The sequence below is a fragment of the Fringilla coelebs genome (assembly GCF_963513975.1).
Source record: "Fringilla coelebs genome assembly, chromosome: 35".
Taxonomy (NCBI): Eukaryota; Metazoa; Chordata; class Aves; order Passeriformes; family Fringillidae; genus Fringilla; species Fringilla coelebs.
The window spans coordinates 226,616-250,033 of NC_140061.1; the positions used below are offsets into that span (position 1 = coordinate 226,616).

The 23,418-nt window shown below is 55.0% G+C and overlaps 1 protein-coding gene across 5 annotated transcripts in view; it reads right to left on the bottom strand.

Annotated features, from left to right (window-relative positions):
• The window catches only part of LOC311164693 (fructose-bisphosphate aldolase A), a 34,344-nt gene extending 12,545 nt beyond the window's left edge, over positions 1-21,799 (bottom strand). For 2 of the 5 annotated variants that reach the window (XM_084224239.1, XM_084224240.1), the window contains exons 1-4: positions 13,683-13,842; positions 10,432-10,556; positions 3,122-3,333; positions 884-938 (exon numbers count right to left, since the gene is read on the bottom strand). In XM_084224239.1, coding sequence (XP_084080365.1) covers positions 884-938; positions 3,122-3,333; positions 10,432-10,543 — 379 coding nt within the window. In that variant the 5' untranslated portion in view covers positions 10,544-10,556; positions 13,683-13,842. Of the gene's footprint in view, positions 1-883; positions 939-3,121; positions 3,334-9,425; positions 9,475-10,431; positions 10,557-13,682; positions 13,843-17,335; positions 17,382-21,727 lie in introns of those variants that run through there. The other 3 variants (XM_084224237.1, XM_084224238.1, XM_084224241.1) reach the window with 3 other exon arrangements.
• Between the last annotated feature and the right edge of the window lie 1,619 nt (positions 21,800-23,418).

Consider the following 23,418-nt stretch of genomic DNA (forward strand, 5'->3'; position numbering starts at 1 on the left):
TGGCCCTGGGGACACGGCGGCGGTGGCCTTGGGGACAGGGCAGTGACAGGGACACAATGGTGGCCTTGGGGACACGGTGGTGGCCTTGGGGACAGGGCTGTCACAGTGACACAGCGGTGGTGGCCTCGGGGACACGGCGGTGGCCTTGGGGACAGCGCTGTCACAGTGACACGGTGGCGGTGGTGGCCTTGGGGACACGGTGGCGGTGGCCTTGGGGACAGCGCTGTCACAGTGACACAGTGGTGGCCTTGGGGACACAATGGTGGCCTTGGGGACAGGGCTGTCACAGTGACACAGTGGTGGTGGCCTTGGGGACACGGCGGTGGCCTTGGGGACAGCGCTGTCACAGTGACACAGCGGTGGCCTTGGGGACACGGCGGCGGTGGCCTTGGGGACAGGGCTGTCACAGGGACATGGCAGTGGTGGCCTTGGGGACACGGCGGTGGTGGCCTTGGGGACACAATGGCGGCCTTGGGGACATGGCAGTGACAGGGACACGGCGGCAGTGGCCTTGGGGACACGGCGGTGGTGGCCTTGGGGACACAGTGGTGGTGGCCTTGGGGACAGGGCTGTCACAGGGACACAGCAGTGGTGGCCTTGGGGACACAATGGTGGCCTTGGGGACAGGGCTGTCACAGTGACACAGCGGTGGCCTTGGGGACACGGCGGCGGTGGCCTTGGGGACAGCGCTGTCACAGTGACACAGTGGTGGTGGCCTTGGGGACACGGCGGTGGCCTTGGGGACAGCGCTGTCACAGTGACACAGCGGTGGCCTTGGGGACACGGTGGCGGTGGCCTTGGGGACAGGGCTGTCACAGTGACACAGTGGCGGTGGTGGCCTTGGGGACACGGTGGTGGCCTTGGGGACAGCGCTGTCACTCACCCTGGGTCGTGGTCTCGCCGTTGGTGCCAGCCAGGGGCACCACGCCCTTGTCCACCTGGGGGACGGTGACACGGTCACGGGGACAGCAGGGGACACCGCTGTGTCCCCAAGGTGTCCCCCATGTCCCCAACCTGCTCCTGATGTCCCCAAATGTCCCCAAATGTCCCCAATTGTCCCCACTCACCCTCTGAACCCCCCTCAGATGTGGCTCCACCTCTCCATGGCCAACCCTACTCCAGGAACACCCAATGCCCCTCAATGTCCCCAATGTCCCCAAGGTGTCCCCAACATCTCCAAAATGTCCCCAATGTCCCCAAGGTGTCCCCAAGACCCCAAATGTCCCCAGTTGTCCCCACTCACCCTCTGAACCCCCCTCAGATGTGGCTCCACCTCTCCATGGCTGACCCAACTCAAGGAACACCCAACGCCCCTCAACGTCCCCAATGTCCCAAATGACCCCAAGGTGCCCTCAATGTCCCCAATGTCCCCAAGGTGTCCCCAAGGTGTCCCCACTCACCCTCTGAACCCCCCTCAGATGTGGCTCCACCTCTCCATGGCTGACCCAGCTCAACAAACCCCCAACACCCCTCAATGTCCCCAATGTCCTCAATGTCCCCGAGCCCTGTGACACCCTGAGGTGTCCCCAAGGTGTCCCCAAGGTCCTCAATGTCCCCAATGTCCCCAAGACCCCAAATGTCCCCGAATTGTCCCCACCTCACCCTCTGAACCCCCCTCAGATGTGGCTCCACCTCTCCATGGCTGACCCAACCCAAGGAACACCCAACATCCCTCAATGTCCCCAATGTCCCCAATGTCCCCGAGCCCTGTGACACCCCAAGGTGTCGCCAAGGTGTCCCCAATGTCCTCAAGGTGTCCCCAAGGTGTCCCCAAGACCCCAAACATCCCCACCTCACCCTCTGAACCCATGTTAGATACGGCCACCACCTCTCCATGGCTGACCCAACCCAACGAACCCCCAACGCCCCTCAATGTCCCCAATGTCCCCAAGACCCCTCAACGTCCCCAACGTCCCCGAGGTGTCCCCAAATGTCCCCAATTGTCCCCACTCACCCTCTGAACCCCCCCCAGATGTGGCTCCACCTCTCCATGCCTGACCCAACTCAAGGAACCCCCAACGCCCCTCGTGCCCCCAAGACCCCGCAATGTCCCCGAGCCCTGGGACACCCCTAAGGTGTCCCCAAGGTGTCCCCAATGTCCTTAAGGTGTCTCCAATGTCCCCAAGGTGTCCCCAAGACCCCAAACATCCCCACCTCACCCTCTGAACCCCCCTCAGATGTGGCTCCACCTCTCCATGGCTGACCCAACCCAACGAACACCCAACGTCCCTCAATGTCCCCAATGTCCTCAATGTCCCCGAGCCCTGTGACACCCCGAGGTGTCCCCAAGGTGTCCCCAAGGTGTCCCCAATGTCCCCAAGGTGTCCCCAATGTCCCCAAGACCCTCTGAACCCATGTTAGATACGGCCACCACCTCTCCATGGCTGACCCAACCCAACGAACCCCCAACGCCCCCCAATGTCCCCAATGTCCCCAAGTCCCCTCAATGTCCCAATGTCCCCGAGCCCTGTGACACCCCGAGGTGTCCCCAAGGTGTCCTCAAGGTGTCCCCAATGTCCCCAACGTGTCCCCAAGACCCCAAATGACCCCAAACATCCCCACCTCACCCTCTGAACCCATGTTAGATATGGCCACCACCTCTCCATGGCTGACCCAACTCAGGGAACCCCCAACGTCCCTCAATGTCCCCAACGTCCCCAATGTCCCCAAGCCCCCTCAATGTCCCCAACACCCCGGAGGTGTCCCCAACACCCCCGTGGTGTCCCCAACCCAATGTCCCCAAGACCCCCAAATGTCCCTGAAGTGTCCCCACCTCACCCTCTGAACCCCTCTCAGATGTGGCTCCACCTCTCCATGGCTGACCCAACCCAACCAACGCCCCTCAATGTCCTCAATGTCCCCAAGCCCCCTCAACGTCCCCAATGTCCCCAATGTCCCCAACGTCCCCAGAGTGTCCCCAAGGTGTCCCCAATGTCCCCAAGACCCTCTGAACCCATGTTAGATACGGCCACCACCTCTCCATGCCTGACCCAACCCAACGTTCCCAACGCCCCTCAAACGTCCCCAACGTCCCCAATGTCCCCAAGCCCTGTGGCACCCCGAGGTGTCCCCAACGCCCTGGAGGTGTCCCCAATGTGTCCCCAATGTCCCCTGCTCTGACCTTGATGCCCACCAGGGCGCCCTTGTCGCGGATGACCTGCGGGAAGGGGCGCCCGTCGTCGGCCTTCTGGTACATGGTCTCGTGGAAGAGGATGACGCCGCCGATGCACGGCTCCACGCGCTTGTCGGCCGTGAACAGCAGCTGCCGGTACCAGCGCCGGTTCTCCTCCGTGTTCTCCGCGCCCACCGAGCTCAGGCGCTTGGCGATGCTGCCTGGGGGGGGCACGGACCAGTTAGAACCAGTTAGAACCAGTATGGACCAGTATAAACCAGTATAAACCAGTACGGAGCAGTATAAGCCACTATGGACCAGTATAAATCAGTACGGAGCAGTATGGACCAGTCTGGCTCAGCCGCTTGGCGATGCTGCCTGAGGGGGCACGGACCAGTTAGAACCAGTATAAACCAGTATGGACCAGTTAGAACCAGTATAAACCAGTATGGACCAGTTAGAACCAGTATAAACCAGTATAAACCAGTATGGACCAGTACGGACCAGTATAAAACAGTACGGAGCACTATGGACCAGTATAAACCAGTCTAGCTCAGACGCTTGGCGATGCTGCCTGAGGGGGCACGGAGCAGTTAGAACCAGTTAGAACCAGTATGGACCACTATAAACCAGTATAAATCAGTACGGACCAGTATGGACCAGTATAAACCAGTACGGACCACTTTAAATCAGTACGGACCAGTATGGACCAGTATAAACCAGTATGGACCACTTTAAATCAGTACGGAGCAGTATGGACCAGTATAAACCACTATGGACTTGCACAGACCAGTACAACCCAGTCTGGCTCAGCCGCTTGGCGATGCTGCCTGAGGGGGCACAGACCAGTATAAACCAGTATGGACCAGTATAAACCAGTATGGACCAGTATAAACCAGTATAAAGCAGTACGGACCAGTATAAGTCAGTTAGAACTAGTATGGAGCAGTGTAAACCAGTATGGACCCGTATGGACCAGTATAAACCAGTCTGGCTCAGCCGCTTGGCAATGCTGCCTGCGGGGGGCACGGACCAGTTAGAACCAGTATGGACCAGTATAAACCAGTACGGACCAGTATAAACCAGTATAAGCCACTATGGACCAGTATAAGCCAGCTAGAACCAATATAAACCAGTATGGAGCAGTATGGACCAGTATAAAACAGTACAGAGCAGTATGGACCAGTCTGGCTCAGCCGCTTGGCGATGCTGCCTGAGGGGGGCACGGACCAGTTAGAACCAGTATAAACCAGTATAAACCAGTATAAACCAGTACGGAGCAGTATGGACCAGTATAAACCAGTACAGAGCAGTATGGACCAGTATGGACCAGTATAAACCAGTACGGACCAGTATAAACCAGTCTGGCTCAGCCGCTTGGCGATGCTGCCTGGGGGGGCACGGACCAGTAAGAACCAGTATAAACCAGTATAGACCAGTATGGACCAGTATAAACCAGTACGGAGCAGCATAAGCCACTATGGACCAGTATAAACCAGTATAAACCAGTATAAACCAGTATAAACCAGTACGGAGCAGTATGGATCAGTATAAGCCAGTTAGAACCAGTATAAACCACTATGGACCTGTATGGACCAGTATAAACCAGTCTGGCTCAGCTGCTCTGAGATGCTGCCTGAAATGGGGCACAGACCACTCAGAACCAGTGTAAACCAGTATGGACCAGTATAAACCAGTATGGACCAGTATAAGCCAGTCAGAACCAGTATAAACCAGTATAAACTGGTATAAGCCACTATGGAACAGTATAAACCAGTATGGACCAGTATGGACCAGTATAAACCAGTCTGGCTCAGCCGCTTGGCGATGCTACCTGCCGGGGGCACGGACCAGTCAGAACCAGTATAAACCAGTACGGACCAGTATGGACCAGTATAAACCAGTATAAACCAGTATGGAGCACTATGGACCAGTATAAACCAGCGCCGGTTCTCCTCCGTGTTCTCCACGCCCACCGAGCTCAGACGCTTGGCGATGCTGCCTGGAGGGGGCACGGACCAGTTAGAACCAGTATAAACCAGTATGGACCAGTTAGAACCAGTATAAACCAGTATAAACCAGTACAGACCAGTATAAACCAGTATGGACCAGTATAAAACAGTACGGAGCACTATGGACCAGTATAAACCAGTCTGGCTCAGCCGCTTGGCGATGCTGCCTGAGGGGGGCACGGACCAGTTAGAACCAGTTCGAACCAGTATAAACCAGTACGGACCAGTATAAACCAGTATGGAGCAGTATAAGCCACTATGGACCAGTATAAACCAGTATAAACCAGTACGGAGCACTATGGACCAGTATAAACCAGCGCCGGTTCTCCTCCGTGTTCTCCACGCCCACCGAGCTCAGACGCTTGGCGATGCTGCCTGGAGGGGGCACGGACCAGTATAAACCAGTATAAACCAGTATAAACCAGTATAAACCAGTATGGACCAGTATAAACCAGTATGGACCAGTATAAGCCAGTACAGACCAGTATAAACCAGTTTGGCCCCTATGGACCAGTATAAACCAGTCTGGCTCAGCCGCTTGGCGATGCTGCCTGAGGGGGCACGGACCAGTTAGAACCAGTTCGAACCAGTATAAACCAGTACAGACCAGTATAAACCAGTACGGACCAGTTTAAATCAGTACGGAGCAGTATAAACCAGTATAAACCAGTACGGACCTGTATGGACCAGTATAACCCAGTCTGGCTCAGCCGCTTGGCGATGCTGCCTGAGGGAGCACAGACCAGTTAGAACCAGTATAAACCAGTACGGACCAGTATAAACCAGTACGGACCAGCATAAACCAGTATAAGCCACCATGGTCCAGTATAAGCCAGTTAGAACCAGTATAAACCACTATGGACCTGTATGGACCAGTATAAACCAGTTTGGCTCAGCCGCTTGGCGATGCTGCCTGAAATGGGGCATGGACCAGTCAGAACCAGTATAAACCAGTATGGACCAGTATGGACCACTATAAGCCAGTCAGAACCAGTATAAACCAGTATGGACCAGTATGGACCACTATAAGCCAGTCAGAACCAGTATAAACCAGTACAAACTGGTATAAGCCAGTATGGAGCAGTATAAACCAGTATGGACCTGTATGGACCAGTATAAACCAGTCTGGCTCAGCCGCTTGGCGATGCTGCCTGCGGGGGGCACGGACCAGTCAGAACCAGTATAAACCAGTATAAACCAGTATAAACCAGTATAAGCCACTATGGACCAGTAGAAGCCAGCTAGAACCAGTATAAACCAGTATGGACCTGTATGGACCAGTATAAACCAGTCTGGCTCAGCCGCTTGGCGATGCTGCCTACGGGGGGCACGGACCAGTCAGAACCAGTATAAACCAGTATAGACCAGTATAAACCAGTATAAACCAGTATAAACCAGTATGGACCTGTATGGACCAGTATAAACCAGTCTGGCTCAGCTGCTCTGAGATGCTGCCTGAAATGGGGCACAGACCAGTCAGAACCAGTATAAACCAGTATGGACCAGTATGGACCACTATAAGCCAGTCAGAACCAGTATAAACCAGTATAAACTGGTATAAGCCACTATGGACCAGTATAAACCAGTATGGACCAGTATGGACCAGTATAAACCAGTCTGGCTCAGCCGCTTGGCGATGCTGCCTGAGGGGGCACGGACCAGTCAGAACCAGTATAAACCAGTATGGACCAGTACGGAGCACTATAAACCAGTCAGAACCAGTATGGACCAGTATAAACTGGTATAAACCAGTATAAACCAGCCAGAACCAGTATAAACCAGTTTGGCTCAACCGCTTGGCGATGCTGCCTGAGGGGGCACGGACCAGTCAGAACCAGTATAAACCAGTATGGACCAGTACGGAGCACTATAAACCAGTCAGAACCAGTATGGACCAGTATAAACTGGTATAAACCAGTATAAACCAGCCAGAACCAGTATAAACCAGTTTGGCTCAACCGCTTGGCCATGCTGCCTATAGGGGGCACAGACCAGTTAGAACCAGTATAAACCAGTATGGACCAGTATAAACTGGTATAGACCAGTTAGAACCAGTATGGACCAGTACAAACCGGTATAAACCAGTATAAACCAGCCAGAACCAGTATAAACCAGTCTGCCTGAACTGCTTGGCGATGCTGCCTATAGGGAGCACAGACCAGTTAGAACCAGTATAAACCAGTATGGACCAGTATAGACCAATTAGAACCAATATGGACCAGCATAAACCAGTATAGACCAGTCAGAACCAGTATAAACCACTATGGACCAGTATAAACCAGTTTGGCTCAGCCGCTTGGCAATGCCGCCTGTGGGGGGCATGGACCAGTAAGAACCAGTAAAAACCAGTATAAACCAGTACGGACCAGTTAGAACCAGTACAAACCAGTATGGCTCAGCTGCTTGGTGATGCTGCCTGTAGGGGGACAGACCAGTCAGAACCAGTATGGACCAGTATAAACCAGTATGGACTGGTACAGAGCTGCTAGAACCAGTACAGACCAGTATAAACCAGTATGGACTGGTATGGAGCCATTAGAACCAGTACAGACCAGTATAAACCAGTATGGACTGGGATGGAGCCATTAGAACCAGTACAGACCAGTATAAACCAGTATGGACTGGTATGGACCCTCAGAACCAGTACAGACCAGTATAAACCAGTATGGACTGGTACAGAGCTGCTAGAACCAGTACAGACCAGTACAGACCAGTATAAACCAGTATGGACTGGTACAGAGCTGCTAGAACCAGTACAGACCAGTATAAACCAGTATGGACTGGTACAGAGCTGCTAGAACCAGTACAGACCAGTATAGACCAGTATGGACCGGTATGGACCCTCAGAACCAGTACAGACCAGTACAGACCAGTATAGACCAGTATAAACCAGTATAGACCAGTATGGACTGGTATGGACCCTCAGAACCAGTACAGACCAGTATAAACCAGTATGGACTGGTACAGAGCTGATAGAACCAGTACAGACCAGTATAAACCAGTATGGACTGGTATGGACCCTCAGAACCAGTACAGACCAGTATAAACCAGTATGGACTGGTATGGACCCTCAGAACCAGTACAGACCAGTATAAACCAGTATGGACTGGTATGGAGCCCTCAGAACCAAACCAGTTGATTTCCAGTATAAACCAGTATAAACCAACATAAACCAGTATAAACCAGTATAAACCAGTATAAACCAGTATAAACCAGTACGGAGCGGGTGCTGTGGGTGTGTTTGGGGTCTCCCCATTGCCATCCCAGTATAAACCAGTATAAACCAGTATAAACCAGTATAAACCAGTATAAACCAGTATAAACCAGTACGGAGCGGGTGCTGTGGGTGTGTTTGGGGTCTCCCCATTGCCATCCCAGTATAAACCAGTATGAACCAGTATAAACCAGTATGTGCTGGGTGCTGTGGGTGTGTTTGGGGTGTCCCCATTGCCATCCCAGTATAAACCAGTATGAACCAGTATAGACCAGAAACCCCAGCCAGGCTCCGGGCATTGCCTCGGTGCTTCCCAGTACAAACCAGTGCCTTCCAGTATAAACCAGTGCCTCCCAGTATAAACCAGTGCCTCCCAGTAACCCCCCCAGTCCCCCCCAGTCCATTCCCAGTCCCTCCCAGTCCCCCCCAGTCCATTCCCAGTCCATTCCCAGTCCATCCCAGTTTGTCCCAGTCCATTCCCAGTCCATTCCCAGTCCATCCCAGTTTGTCCCAGTCCATTCCCAGTCCATTCCCAGTCCATCCCAGTCCATCCCAGTCCATTCCCAGACCATCCCAGTCTGTCCCAGTCCATTCCCAGTCTGTCCCAGTCCATTCCCAGTCCATCCCAGTTTGTCCCAGTCCATTCCCAGTCCATTCCCAGTCCATCCCAGTCCATCCCAGTCCATTCCCAGTCTGTCCCAGTCCATCCCAGTCCATTCCCAGTCTGTCCCAGTCCATCCCAGTCCATTCCCAGTCCATCCCAGTCTGTCCCAGTCCATCCCAGTCTGTCCCAGTCCATCCCAGTCCATCCCAGTCTGTCCCAGTCCATACCAGTCCATTCCCAGTCTGTCCCAGTCCATCCCAGTCTGTCCCAGTCCATTCCCAGTCCATTCCCAGTCCATCCCAGTCTATTCCCAGTCTGTCCCAGTGTCTCCCAGTCCATCCCAGTCTGTCCCAGTCCATTCCCAGTATAACCCAGTCCCTCTCAGTCCCTCCCAGTCCATTCCCAGTATAACCCAGTATAACCCAGTATAACCCAGTCCATCCCAGTCCCTCCCAGTATAAACCAGTATGTCCCAGTCCGTACCAGTGGACTCATCGGCGGCCAGGATGCCCTTGCCGGGGGCCACGATGCGCTGGGCGATGGCCGCCAGCCCCTCCCAGTCCATTCCCAGTCCATTCCCAGTATAACCCAGTCCATCCCAGTCCCTCCCAGTATAAACCAGTATGTCCCAGTCCGTACCAGTGGACTCATCGGCGGCCAGGATGCCCTTGCCGGGGGCCACGATGCGCTGGGCGATGGCCGCCAGCCCCTCCCAGTCCATTCCCAGTATAACCCAGTCCCTCCCAGTCCCTCCCAGTATAAACCAGTATGTCCCAGTCCGTACCAGTGGACTCATCGGCGGCCAGGATGCCCTTGCCGGGGGCCACGATGCGCTGGGCGATGGCCGCCAGCCCCTCCCAGTCCATTCCCAGTCCATTCCCAGTATAACCCAGTCCATCCCAGTCCCTCCCAGTACAAACCAGTATGTCCCAGTCCGTACCAGTGGACTCATCGGCGGCCAGGATGCCCTTGCCGGGGGCCACGATGCGCTGGGCGATGGCCGCCAGTCCCTCCCAGTCCATTCCCAGTATAACCCAGACCATTCCCAGTATATCCCAGTATAACCCAGTCCCTCCCAGTCCCTCCCAGTATAAACCAGTATGTCCCAGTCCGTACCAGTGGACTCATCGGCGGCCAGGATGCCCTTGCCGGGGGCCACGATGCGCTGGGCGATGGCCGCCAGTCCCTCCCAGTCCATTCCCAGTATAACCCAGTCCATTCCCAGTATAACCCAGTCTGTTCCAGTCCATTCCCAGTATAACCCAGTCCATCCCAGTCCCTCCCAGTATAAACCAGTACGTCCCAGTCCGTACCAGTGGACTCATCAGCAGCCAGGATGCCCTTGCCGGGGGCCACGATGCGCTGGGCGATGGCCGCCAGTCCCTCCCAGTCCATTCCCAGTATAACCCAGTATAACCCAGTCCATTCCCAGTCTAACCCAGTCCATCCCAGTCCCTCCCAGTACAAACCAGTATGTCCCAGTCCGTACCAGTGGACTCATCGGCGGCCAGGATGCCCTTGCCGGGGGCCACGATGCGCTGGGCGATGGCCGCCAGCTCCTGCTTCTGCTCGGGGGTCAGCGCGGGCACGGGCGGTGACATCCTGACGGTGGCACTGAGGGGACACCGTGACGTCACAGGGGTGGCCGTGACGTCATCGGGCACGCCTGGGATGGGGGAGGGGCAGGGAGATGGACGCACCCCCGGGGGGGGTCCAGAAAGGGAGTGAGGGGCACTGGGAGGGACTGGGAAGGGACTGGGATGGACTGGGAGGGACTGGGAGGGGACTGGGAGGGACTGGGAGGGGACTGGGGGGGACTGGGAGGGAACTGGGAGCACTGGGGGGGACTGGGAGGGGACTGGGAGGGACTGGGGCATACTGGGAGGGGACTGGAGGGACTGGGAGGGGACTGGGAGGGACTGGGGCATACTGGGAGGGGACTGGAGGGACTGGGAGGGGACTGGGGGGGACTGGGAAGGGACTGGGAGGGGACTGGGAGGGACTGGGGCATACTGGGAGGGGACTGGAGGGACTGGGAGGGGACTGGGGGGGACTGGGAAGGGACTGGAGGGACTGGGAGGGGACTGGGAGGGACTTGGAGGGGCTGGGAAGGACTGGGGGCACTGGGGGGGACTGGGAGGGGACTGGGAGGGACTGGGAGGGAACTGGAAGGGACTGGGGGATACTGGGAGGGAACTGGGGGGGACTGGGAGGGACTTGGAGGGGCTGGGAAGGACTGGAAGCACTGGGGGGGACTGGGAGGAGACTGGGAGGGACTGGGAGGGGACTGGGAGGGACTGGGAGGGGACTGGGAGGGACTGGGAGGGACTGGGAGAGGACTGGGATGGACTGGGAGGGATTGGGGGATACTGGGAGGGAACTGGGGGGGGACTGGGAGGGACTGGGACGGCACTGGGAGGGACTGGGAGGGACTGGGAGGGAACTGGGGGGGACTGGGGGGGACTGGGGGATACTGGGAGAGAACTGGGAGTGAACTGGGAGTGAACTGGGAGTGACTGCCAAAGGTCAGAGAGCGCTGGGAGCACTGGGAGGAGATAAGGAGCGCACTGATAAGGACTGGGAGCACTGGGAGGGGACTGGGAGGGGACTGGGGACACTGGGAGGGAACTGGGAGGGGACTGGGAGGGACTGGGGACACTGGGGACACTGGGAGGGGACTGGAGGGGACTGGGAATGAACTGAGAGCACTGGGAGTGGACTGGGAGGGACTGGGAAGTGAACTGTGAGGGAGTGGGACTGAACTGGGGGGGACTGGGAAGTGAACTGGGAATGGACTGGGGACACTGGGAGGGAACTGGGAGGGGACTGGAGAGAACCGGGACTGAACTGGGAGGGACTGGGAATGAACTGGGGGCACTGGGGGAGGACTGGGAGGGGACTGGAGAGAACCGGGATTGAACTGGGAGGGACTGGGAATGAACTGAGGGCACTGGGTGTGACTGGGAGGGACTGGGAAGTGAACTGGGAGGGACTGGGACTCAACTGGGAGGGACTGGGAATGAACTGGGGGGGACTGGGGGCACTGGGAGTGTACTGGGAGGGAGTGGGAAGTGAACTGGGAGGGACTGGGAAGTGAACTGGGAGGGACTGGGACTGAACTGGGAGGGACTGAGACTGAACTGGGAGGGACTGGGGACACTGGGAGGGAACTGGGAGGGGACTGGAGAGAACCGGGACTGAACTGGGAGGGACTGGGACTGAACTGGGAGGGACTGGGACTGAACTGGGGCACTGGGAGTGGACTGGGAGGGACCGGGACTGAACTGGGAGGGACTGGGACTGAACTGGGGGCACTGGGACTGAACTGGGAGGGACTGGGACTGAACTGGGAGGGACTGGGGGGCACTGGGAGGGACTGGGACTGAACTGGGAGGGACTGGGGGGCACTGGGAGGGGAAGAACTCCGGGATTTTTGGGAAGAGCCCCAGGATTCCGAGGGGAATCCCCGGGATTTTGAGGAGGAAAATCCCCAAATTCTGAGGGGAAAAAAAAATCCAAATTTTTGAGGGGAAAGCCCCCAAAATTTTGAGATAAAAACCCCAAAATTTAAAAAGAAAAACCCCAAAATTTTGAGGGGAAACCTTGAAGATTTTTAAAGGAAAACCCCCACAATTTTAAGGGAAAAAATCCCAAAATTTTGAGGGCAGAACCCCAAAATTTTGAGGGAAAAACCCCAAAATCTTGAAAGGGAACCCTCAAGATTTTGAGGGCAAAATCCCAAAATGTTGAGGGAAAAACCCCAAGATTTTTGAGGAGAAAACCCCAAGATTTGGAGGTAAAAACTCCAAAATTTTGAAGGGAAATTCCCAAAATTTTGAGGGGGAAATCCATGAAATTTTAAGGAGAAAACCCAAAGATTTTGAGGTAAAAACCCCAAGATTTTAAGGGTGAAACCCCAAAATTTTGAGGTGAAACCCCCAGGATTTTAAGGTAAAACCCCCAAGATTTTAAGGGTAAAACCCCAAGATTTTGAGGAAAAACTCCCAAGATTTTAAGGTAAAACCCAAAGATTTTGAGGTGAAACCCCCAAGATTTTGAGGTGAAACCCCCAAGATTTTGAGAAAAAAGCCCCAAGATTTTGAGGTAAAACCCCCAAGATTTTAAGGGTAAAACCCCAAGATTTTGAGGTGAAACCCCCAAAATTTGAGGTGAAACCTCCAAGATTTTAAGGGTGAAACCCAAAATTTTAAGGTAAAACCCCCAAATTTTGAGGTGAAACCCCCAGGATTTTAAGGTAAAACCCCCAAGATTTTGAGGTGAAACCCCCAAGATTTTAAGGGTAAAACCCCAAGATTTTGAGGTGAAACCCCCAAGATTTTAAGGTAAAACCCCCAAGATTTTAAGGTGAAACCCCCCAAGATTTTAAGGTGAAACCCCTGAAAATTTGAGGTGAAATCCCTGAAATTTTGAGGTAAAACCCCCAAGATTTTGAGGTGAAACCCCAAGATTTTGAGGTTAAAACTCCAAAATTTTGAAGGGAAATCCCAAAAATTTTGAGGTAAAACCCCCAAGATTTTAAGGGTGAAACCCCCAAGATTTTAAGGGTGAAACCCCCAAAATTTTGAGGTGAAATCCCTGAAATTTTGAGGTAAAACCCCAAGATTTTAAGGTAAAACCCCCAAATTTTAAGGTAAAACCCCCAAAATCCGCAGGGGAAGCCCCAGGATTTATGGGACAGGGAGGGAGGGAGAACCGGGGGCTGTTCCGGGGGGCACCCACCGAGTGTCCGGGAGTGTCCGGGAGTGTCCGGTGGTGTCCGGTGGTGTCCGGTGGTGTCCGGGAGTGTCCGGAGTGTCCGGCGGTGTCCGGAGTGTCCGGCGGTGTCCGGGAGCTGCGGGAGCCGAGCCGGGAATGGCCGAGGGAGCCCCGGACCGGGCCCGCCCCGCCCCCGCCAAGGGCGTTTCAAGGGGAGGACGAGGAGGAGGAGGAGGAGGAGGAGGAAGGAGGAGAACCGGGAAAGGCTCGGGAAAGCCCCGGGCAGCGGCCGCTCCCTTCCCCCGCCGCCTTTGGAACCCCAAATCTGCCTTTGGGACCCCAAATCTGCCTTTGGAACCCCAAATCCGCCTTTGGGACCCCAAATCTGCCTTTGGGATCCCAAATCTGCTTTTGGGACCCCAAATTTGCCTTTGGGATTGGCAAATCCTCACTTTGCACCCCAAATCTGTCTTTGGGATCCCAAATCCGCCTTTGGGACCCCAAATCTGCCTTTAGAACCCCAAATCTGCACTTTGCACCCCAAATCTGCCTTTGGGACCCCAAATCTGCCTTTGAGATTGGCAAATCTGCACTTTGCACCCCAAATCTGCCTTTGGAACCCCAAATCTGCCTTTGGGATCAGCAAATCCTCACTTTGCACCCCAAATCCGCCTTTGGAACCCCAAATCTGCCTTTGGGACCCCAAATCTGCCTTTGGGATCATCAAATCCTCACTTTGCACCCCAAATCCTCACTTTGCACCCCAAATCCACACTTTGCACCCCAAATCCGCCTTTGGGACCCCAAATCCTCACTTTGGGACCCCAAATCTGCCTTTGGGACCCCAAATCTGCCTTTGGGATTATCAAATCCTCACTTTGGAACCCCAAATCTGCCTTTGGGACCCCAAATCCGCCTTTGGGATCATCAAATCCTCACTTTGCACCCCAAATCTGCCTCTGGGATCATCAAATCTGCCTTTGGGACCCCAAATCTGCCTTTGGAACCCCAAATCTGCCTTTGGGATCAGCAAATCCTCGCTTTGCACCCCAAATCTGCCTTTGGGACCCCAAATCTGCCTTTGGGACCCCAAATCTGTCTTTGGGATCAGCAAATCCTCACTTTGGAACCCCAAATCCGCCTTTGGGACCCCAAATCTGCCTTTGGAATCCCAAATCTGCCTTTAGAACCCCAAATCCGCCTTTGGGACCCCAAATCTGCCTTTGGGACCCCAAATCTGCCTTTGGGATCATCAAATCTGCACTTTGCACCCCAAATCTGCCTTTGGGACCCCAAATCTGCCTTAGGGACCCCAAATCCGCCTTAGGGACCCCAAATCCTCACTTTGCAGCCCAAATCCGCCTTTGGGATCATCAAATCCTCACTTTGCACCCCAAATCCGCCTCTGGGATCATCAAATCTGCACTTTGCACCCCAAATCTGCCTTTGGGACCCCAAATCCGCCTTTGGGATCATCAAATCTGCACTTTGCACCCCAAATCTGCCTTTGGGATCATCAAATCCACCCTTTGCACCCCAAATCCGCCCTTTGCACCCCAAATCCTCCTTCAGGATCATCAAATCCGCCCTTTGCACCCCAAATCCACCTTTGGACCCCATAAATTCAGACTTTTTTTCAATCTCGAGATTCGCCTTTTGAACACCGAGTTTGAATTTTGCACCCCCAAATTTCGATTTTTCCACCCCCAAATCCGACTTTAGGACCCTCAAATTCTCCTTTTCCACACCAAATCCGGTTTTTACACCCCAAAATTCAACTTTTTCACCCCAAAATTCAACTTTTATACCCCCAAATCCGACTTTTTCACCCCAAAATCAACTATTAGAACCCCAAAATTCGACTTTTCCCCCCAATATTCCCCCTTTTCCCCCCAAAATTCAACTTTTTCACCCCCAAATTCGACCTTTCGCACCCCAAATTCGAATTTTTCCCCCCAAAATTCGGCTTTTTCACCCCCCAAATCCACCTTTGGCACCCCAAATTTATCTTTATTTTACCCCCAAATTCACCCCAGACCCCAAAATCTGCACTTTTCACCTCAAAATTTGCATTTTTCGCCTCAAAAGCGCCAACTTCTTACTTCACAATTTCCTCCTACACCCCAAAATCTGCCTTTTTAACCCCAAAATCTGCTTTTTTACCCCAAAATCTGCCCTTTTAACCCCAAAATCTGCCTTTTTAACCCCAAAATCTGCTTTTTTACCCCAAAATCTGCCTTTTTTACCTCAAAATTTCCACTTTTTACCTCACGATTTCATCCCACATCACAAAATCTGCCCCAGAGCCCAAAATCTGCACTTTTCACCTCAAAATTTGCACTTTTCACCTCAAAATCTGCCTTTTCCACCCCAAAATCTGCTTTTTTCACCCCAAAATCTGTTTTTTTACCCTAAAATCTGATTTTTTACCCCAAAATCTGCCTTTTTTACCTCTAAATCTCCACTTTTTACCTCACGATTTCCTCACCCACATCACAAAATCTTCCCCACATCCCAAAATCTGCACTTTTCACCTCAAAATCTGCCATTTCCACCCCAAAATCTGCCTTTTTAACCCCAAAATCTGCTTTTTCACCCCAAAATCTGCATTTTTTACCTCTAAATCTCCACTTTTTGCCTCACGATTTCCTCACCCGCCACAAAATCTGCCCCAGATCCCAAAATCCGCTCTTTTCACCTCAAAATTTGCCATTTCCACCTCAAAATCTGCCTTTTTAACCTCAAAATCTGATTTTTTACCCCAAAATCTCCACTTTTTACCTCATGATTTCCTCACCCGCCACAAAATCTGCCCCAGAGCCCAAAATCCGCTCTTTTCACCTCAAAATTTGCCATTTCCACCCCAAAATCTGCCCTTTTTACCTCAAAATCTGATTTTTTACCCCAAAATCTCCACTTTTTACCTCACGATTTCCTCACCCGCCACAAAATCTGCCCCAGAGCCCAAAATCCGCTCTTTTCACCTCAAAATCTGCACTTTTCACATCAAAATTTGCCATTTCCACCTCAAAATCTGCCTTTTTAACCTCAAAATCTGATTTTTACCTCAAAATCTCCACTTTTTACCTCACGATTTCCTCACCCACATCACAAAATCTTCCCAACATTCCAAAATTTGCACTTTTCACCTCAAAATCTGCACTTTTTTTCCTTCAGGATTGCTCTCCGATCCCAAAATCTACTATTTCCCCCCCAAAATCTGCTTTTTTACCTCAAAATTTCCACTTTTTACCTCACGATTTCCTCCCACATCACAAAATCTGCCCCAGAGCCCAAAATCCGCTCCTTTCACCTCAAAATCTGCACTTTTCACCTCAAAACCACCACTTTTCACCTCAAAACCTGCACTTTTTAACTTCAGCATTTCCTCCCACTCCTCAAAATCCGCCCTTTTCACCCCAAAATCCACTTTTTTCCCTCAAACCCGGCACTTTTCCCCTCCAAACCTGCGCCTTTCCCCTCACGACTTCCTCCAACCGCCCAAAACGTTCCCCCCCGAGCGCCAAAATTCGCCTTTTTCCCCTCAAATTTCGCCCTTTCTGCCCAAATCCCGCCTTTCCCATTCCACCCTCACCCCTTTTTCCCTCACAATTCCCCGCCCGGCCCCAAATTTTCCCTTTTTCACCCCAAAATTCCGCCCCCCCCCCCGCCCCCACCTCAGCTCCGCTGCGGCGATCGCCGGCTGTGGGCGGGGCTTGCGCTGGTGACGTCACCGCGCGTCCGCCCCTAATGGGCGGAGCCTTAAAAGGGCAACGCCGCGAGCTGAGTCACGGTGGGGCCCACCGGGGGTTTTGGGGTTCCCGGGGGGATTTTGGGGTTCCCGGGGGGGATTTTGGGGTCCTGAGGGGATTTTGGGGTTTTTGAGGGGTTACCCTGCGAATTATGGGGCGCCTCAGGGGTTTTTGGGGTTCGGGGAGTGGTTTTTGGGGAGATTTTTGGGGTCCAGGGTCAGTTTTGGGGCATCAATTTTGGGGTTCGGGGTAATTTTTGGGGATTCCATTTGGTGGTTTTGGGGTCGCTTTGGGGTTTTTGGGGGGATTTTGGGGGTCCAGGAGCAGTTCGGGGGTTCAGGGTGGGATTTTTGGGGTTCCCGGGGGGAAATTTTGGGGGTTCAGGGCCATTTTTGGGGTTCCGGGGGAGCCGAGGGGGAAATTTTGGGGGTTCTGAGTCAATTTTGGGGGATTTTGGGGTTTCGGGGTCATTTTGGGGGTCCGGGGGGAATTTGGGGACAATCCCGGGGGATTTGGGGGTCCCTGAGGGGATTTGGGGACAATCCCGGTGGATTTTGGGGTCCCTGAAGGGATTTGGGGACAATCCCGGGGGGATTTTGGGGTCCCTGAGGGGATTTGGGGACAATCCCGGGAGGATTTTGGGGTCCCTGAGGGGATTTGGGGACAATCCCGGGGGGGATTTTGGGGTCCGGGGGGGATTTGGGGACAATCCCGGGGGATTTTGGGGTCCCTGAGGGGATTTGGGGACAAACCCGGGGGGATTTTGGGGTCCGGGGGCGATTTGGGGACAATCCCGGGGGGATTTTGGGGTCCCAGGGGGGATTTGGGGACAATCCCGGGGGGATTTTGGGGTCCCTGAAGGGATTTGGGGACAATCCCGGGGGATTTTGGGGTCCCAGGGGGGATTTGGGGACAATCCCGGGGGGATTTTGGGGTCCCTGAAGGGATTTGGGGACAATCCCGGGGGATTTTGGGGTCCCTGAAGGGATTTGGGGACAATCCCGGGGGGATTTTGGGGTCCCTGAAGGGATTTGGGGACAATCCCGGGGGATTTTGGGGTCCGGGGGGGATTTTGGGGTCCGGGGGGGATTTGGGGACAATCCCGGGGGGATTTTGGGGTCCCTGAGGGGATTTGGGGACAATCCCGGGGGGATTTTGGGGTCCCTGAGGGGATTTGGGGACAATCCCGGGGGATTTTGGGGTCCCTGAGGGGATTTGGGGACAATCCCGGGGGGATTTTGGGGTCCCTGAAGGGATTTGGGGACAATCCCGGGGGATTTTGGGGTCCGGAGGGGATTTGGGGACAATCCCGGGGGGATTTTGGGGTCCCAGGGTGGATTTGGGGACAATCCCGGGGGGATTTTGGGGTCCCAGGGGGGATTTGGGGACAATCCCGGGGGGATTTTGGGGTCCCAGGGTGGATTTGGGGACAATCCCGGGGGGATTTTGGGGTCCCAGGGGGGATTTGGGGACAATCCCGGGGGGATTTTGGGGTCCCTGATGGGATTTGGGGACAATCCCGGGGGGATTTTGGGGTCCGGGTTGGATTTGGGGACAATCCCGGGGGGATTTTGGGGTCCCTGAAGGGATGTGGGGACAATCCCGGGGGGATTTTGGGGTCCCTGATGGGATTTGGGGACAATCCCGGGAGGATTTTGGGTCCCTGAGGGGATTTGGGGACAATCCCGGGGGGATTTTGGGGTCCCTGAAGGGATTTGGGGACAATCCCGGGGGGATTTTGGGGTCCCTGAAGGGATTTGGGGACAATCCCGGGGGGATTTTGGGGTCCGGGAAGGATTTGGGGACAATCCCGGGGGGATTTTGGGGTCCCTGAGGGGATTTGGGGACAATCCCGGGGGGATTTTGGGGTCCCTGAGGGGATTTGGGGACAATCCCGGGGGATTTTGGGGTCCCTGATGGGATTTGGGGACAATCCCGGGGGGATTTTGGGGTCCCTGAAGGGATTTGGGGACAATCCCGGGGGGATTTTGGGGTCCGGGGGGGATTTGGGGACAATCTTGGGGGATTTTGGGGTCCGGGGGGGATTTGGGGACAATCCCGGGGGGATTTTGGGGTCCGGGTTGGATTTGGGGACAATCCCGGGGGGATTTTGGGGTCCCTGATGGGATTTGGGGACAATCCCGGGGGGATTTTGGGTCCCTGAGGGGATTTGGGGACAATCCCGGGGGGATTTTGGGGTCCCTGATGGGATTTGGGGACAATCCCGGGGGGATTTTGGGGTCCCTGATGGGATTTGGGGACAATCCCGGGGGGATTTTGGGGTCCGGGGGGGATTTGGGGACAATCCCGGGGGGATTTTGGGGTCCCTGATGGGATTTGGGGACAATCCCGGGGGGATTTTGGGGTCCCTGATGGGATTTGGGGACAATCCCGGGGGATTTTGGGGTCCCTGAGGGGATTTGGGGACAATCCCGGGGGGATTTTGGGGTCCCTGATGGGATTTGGGGACAATCCCGGGGGGATTTTGGGGTCCCTGAGTGGATTTGGGGACAATCCCGGGGGGATTTTGGGGTCCCAGGGGGGATTTGGGGACAATCCCGGGGGGATTTTGGGGTCCCTGATGGGATTTGGGGACAATCCCGGGGGATTTTGGGGTCCCTGAGGGGATTTGGGGACAATCCCGGTGGATTTTGGGGTCCGGGGGGGATTTGGGGACAATCCCGGGGGATTTTGGGGTCCCAGGGGGGATTTGGGGACAATCCCGGGGGGATTTTGGGGTCCCTGAAGGGATTTGGGGACAATCCCGGGGGGATTTTGGGGTCCCTGAGGGGATTTGGGGACAATCCCGGGGGGATTTTGGGGTCCGGGGGGGATTTGGGGACAATCCCGGGGGATTTTGGGGTCCCTGATGGGATTTGGGGACAATCCCGGGGGGATTTTGGGGTCCCTGATGGGATTTGGGGACAATCCCGGGGGGATTTTGGGGTCCCTGATGGGATTTGGGGACAATCCCGGGGGGATTTTGGGGTCCCTGAAGGGATTTGGGGACAATCCCGGGGGGATTTTGGGTCCCTGAGGGGATTTGGGGACAATCCCGGGGGGATTTTGGGGTCCCTGAAGGGATTTGGGGACAATCCCGGGGGGATTTTGGGGTCCCTGAAGGGATTTGGGGACAATCCCGGGGGGATTTTGGGGTCCGGGAAGGATTTGGGGACAATCCCGGGGGGATTTTGGGGTCCCTGAGGGGATTTGGGGACAATCCCGGGGGGATTTTGGGGTCCCTGAGGGGATTTGGGGACAATCCCGGGAGGATTTTGGGGTCCGGGGGGGATTTGGGGTCAATCCCGGGGGGAGTTTGGGGTCCAGGGGGGGATTTGGGGACAATCCCGGGGGGATTTTGGGGTCCCTGAGGGGATTTGGGGACAATCCCGGGGGATTTTGGGGTCCCTGAAGGGATTTGGGGACAATCCCGGGGGATTTTGGGGTCCCTGATGGGATTTGGGGACAATCCCGGGGGATTTTGGGATCCCAGGGGGGATTTGGGGACAATCCCGGGGGGATTTTGGGGTCCCTGAAGGGATTTGGGGACAATCCCGGGGGAATTTTGGGGTCCCTGAGGGGATTTGGGGACAATCCCGGGGGGATTTTGGGGTCCCTGAAGGGATTTGGGGACAATCCCGGGGGGATTTTGGGGTCCCTGAAGGGATTTGGGGACAATCCCGGGGGGATTTTGGGGTCCGGGGTGGATTTGGGGACAATCCCGGGGGGATTTTGGGGTCCCAGGGGGGATTTGGGGACAATCCCGGGGGGATTTTGGGGTCCCTGATGGGATTTGGGGACAATCCCGGGGGGATTTTGGTGTCCCTGAGGGGATTTGGGGACAATCCCGGGGGATTTTGGGGTCTCTGAAGGGATTTGGGGACAATCCCGGGGGGATTTTGGGGTCCCTGAGGGGATTTGGGGACAATCCCGGGGGATTTTGGGGTCCCTGATGGGATTTGGGGACAATCCCGGGAGGATTTTGGGGTCCGGGAGGGATTTGGGCACAATCCCGGTGGATTTTGGGGCTAATTTAGGGGATTTGGGGCCATTTTAGGGCATTTTTGGGCTCTTTCTCCCTCCCACCCCAATTTTGATTTTTTTGGGTTTTTTTCTCCTCCCTCCCCAGGCGGATTTTGGGGTTTTTTTTCGGGGTGTCCCTCCCGCCACCCCAGCACAGATTTGGGGTCATTTCCCCATTTTTGGGGTCATTTCAGCATTTTTGGGGTCATTTCACCATTTCCCCTCCTCTTTTCCCCTCCCTCCCCCAATGGGATTTTGGGTTCATTTCGGGCGTTTTTGGGGTTTCTCACTCACCGTGGGGAGTCCGTGGGGGGCGGCTCGGGGGGATCCGGGGGCTCCCCCTTATATCCCCCTGGGGACCCCCCCCCTTCCCTCCTCCCCTCCCCCCCCCCGTGACCTTCTCGGGTCCCCTTTGCCCTTTCGGGAGCCCCAAAATAGCCCCGCCCCTCCCCCACCCCCGCGCGTCCTTTGCCGGTGGGGGGAGGGGTGAGCCCGCCCCTCCCCCACCCCGCTCCATTTTTGGGGGGTTTCCCCTCCCCCCTCTCAAATTTTGGGTTTTTTTCCCCAAAATTTCCCCTCCCCCCGATGGTTTTTCCGCCCCTCCCCCCACTTTTTCCGCCCCTCCCCCCATTTTTTGGGTCTCCCCCCCTCCCCCACCCCTTTTTACCCCTCCCCCATTTGGGCTCCGATCCCCTCCCCCCCCCACTCCCTCTTTTTGCCCCTCCCCCACCTCATCTCGGGACCCTCCCCCCCAAATTTTTGGGACCCCCCCCCACCAAATTGGCCCCTCCCCCTTTTTGGGAACTCAAATTTTGGGGCCCCTCCCCCTTTTTGGCACCCCCCAATATGGCTCCTCCCCTTTTTTGGGAGGATTTGGCCCCTCCCCTTTTTCTGAACCCCCAATTTTGGCCCCTCCCCCTTTTATTGAACCCCAATTTGGCCCCTCCCCCTTTTATTGAACCCCTTTTTTGCCCCTCCCCCCTTTTGAGACCCCCAAAATTGGCTCCTCCCCTTTTTTTGAACCCCAAGTTTGGCCTATCCCCCCATTTTGGAAACGCCAAATTTTGGCCCCTCCCCCTTTTTCTGAACCCCAAATTTGGCCCCTCCCCTTTTTCTGAACCCAAATTTTTGCCCCTCCCCCTTTTATTGAACCCCAAATTTGGCCCCTCCCCCTTTAATTGAACCCCAATTTGTGCCCCTCCCCCTTTTTGAGACCCCCAAATTTGGCCCCTCCCCCTTTTTGGGGATGCTTCTAATTTGGCTCCTCCCCGTTTTTGAGCCCCCAAATTTGGCCCCTCCCCCTTTTTTGATCCCCGAATTTTGGCCCCTCCCCCTTTTATTGAACCCCAAATTTGGCCCCTCCCCCCTTTTGGGAACCCCAAATTTGGCCCCTCCCCCATTTTGAGCCCCCCAAATTTGGCCCCTCCCACTTTTTGAGACCCCCAAATTTAGCCCCTCCCACTTTTTTGAACCCCAAATTTTGCCCCTCCCCCTTTCTGAGACCCAAAAATTTGGCCCCTCCCCTTTTTTTGATCCCCGAATTTTGGCCCCTACCACTTTTTTTGAACCCCAATATTTGCCCCACCCACTTTTTGGGACCCCAAAATTTGGGGCCCCTCCCCCTTCTGGGAACCCCAATTTTTGCCCCTCCCCCTTTTTTCTGATCCCCTTTTTTGGCCCCTCCCACTTTTTTGAAGCCCAAGTTTGGCCCCTCCCCTTTTTCTGAACCCCAAATTTGGCCCCTCCCCCTTTTTCTGAACCCCTAATTTTTGCCCCTCCCCCTCTTTCGGAACCTCAAATTTGGCCCCTCCCCTTTTTTTAACCCCTAATTTGGCCCCTCCCCATTTGATTGAACCCCAATTTTTGCCCCTCCCTCTTTTTGACACACCCAAATTTGGCCCCTCCCTCTTTTATTGAACCCCAAATTTGGCCCCCCCCTTTTTTGATCCCCGAATTTTTGCCCCTCCCCCTTTTATTGAACCCCA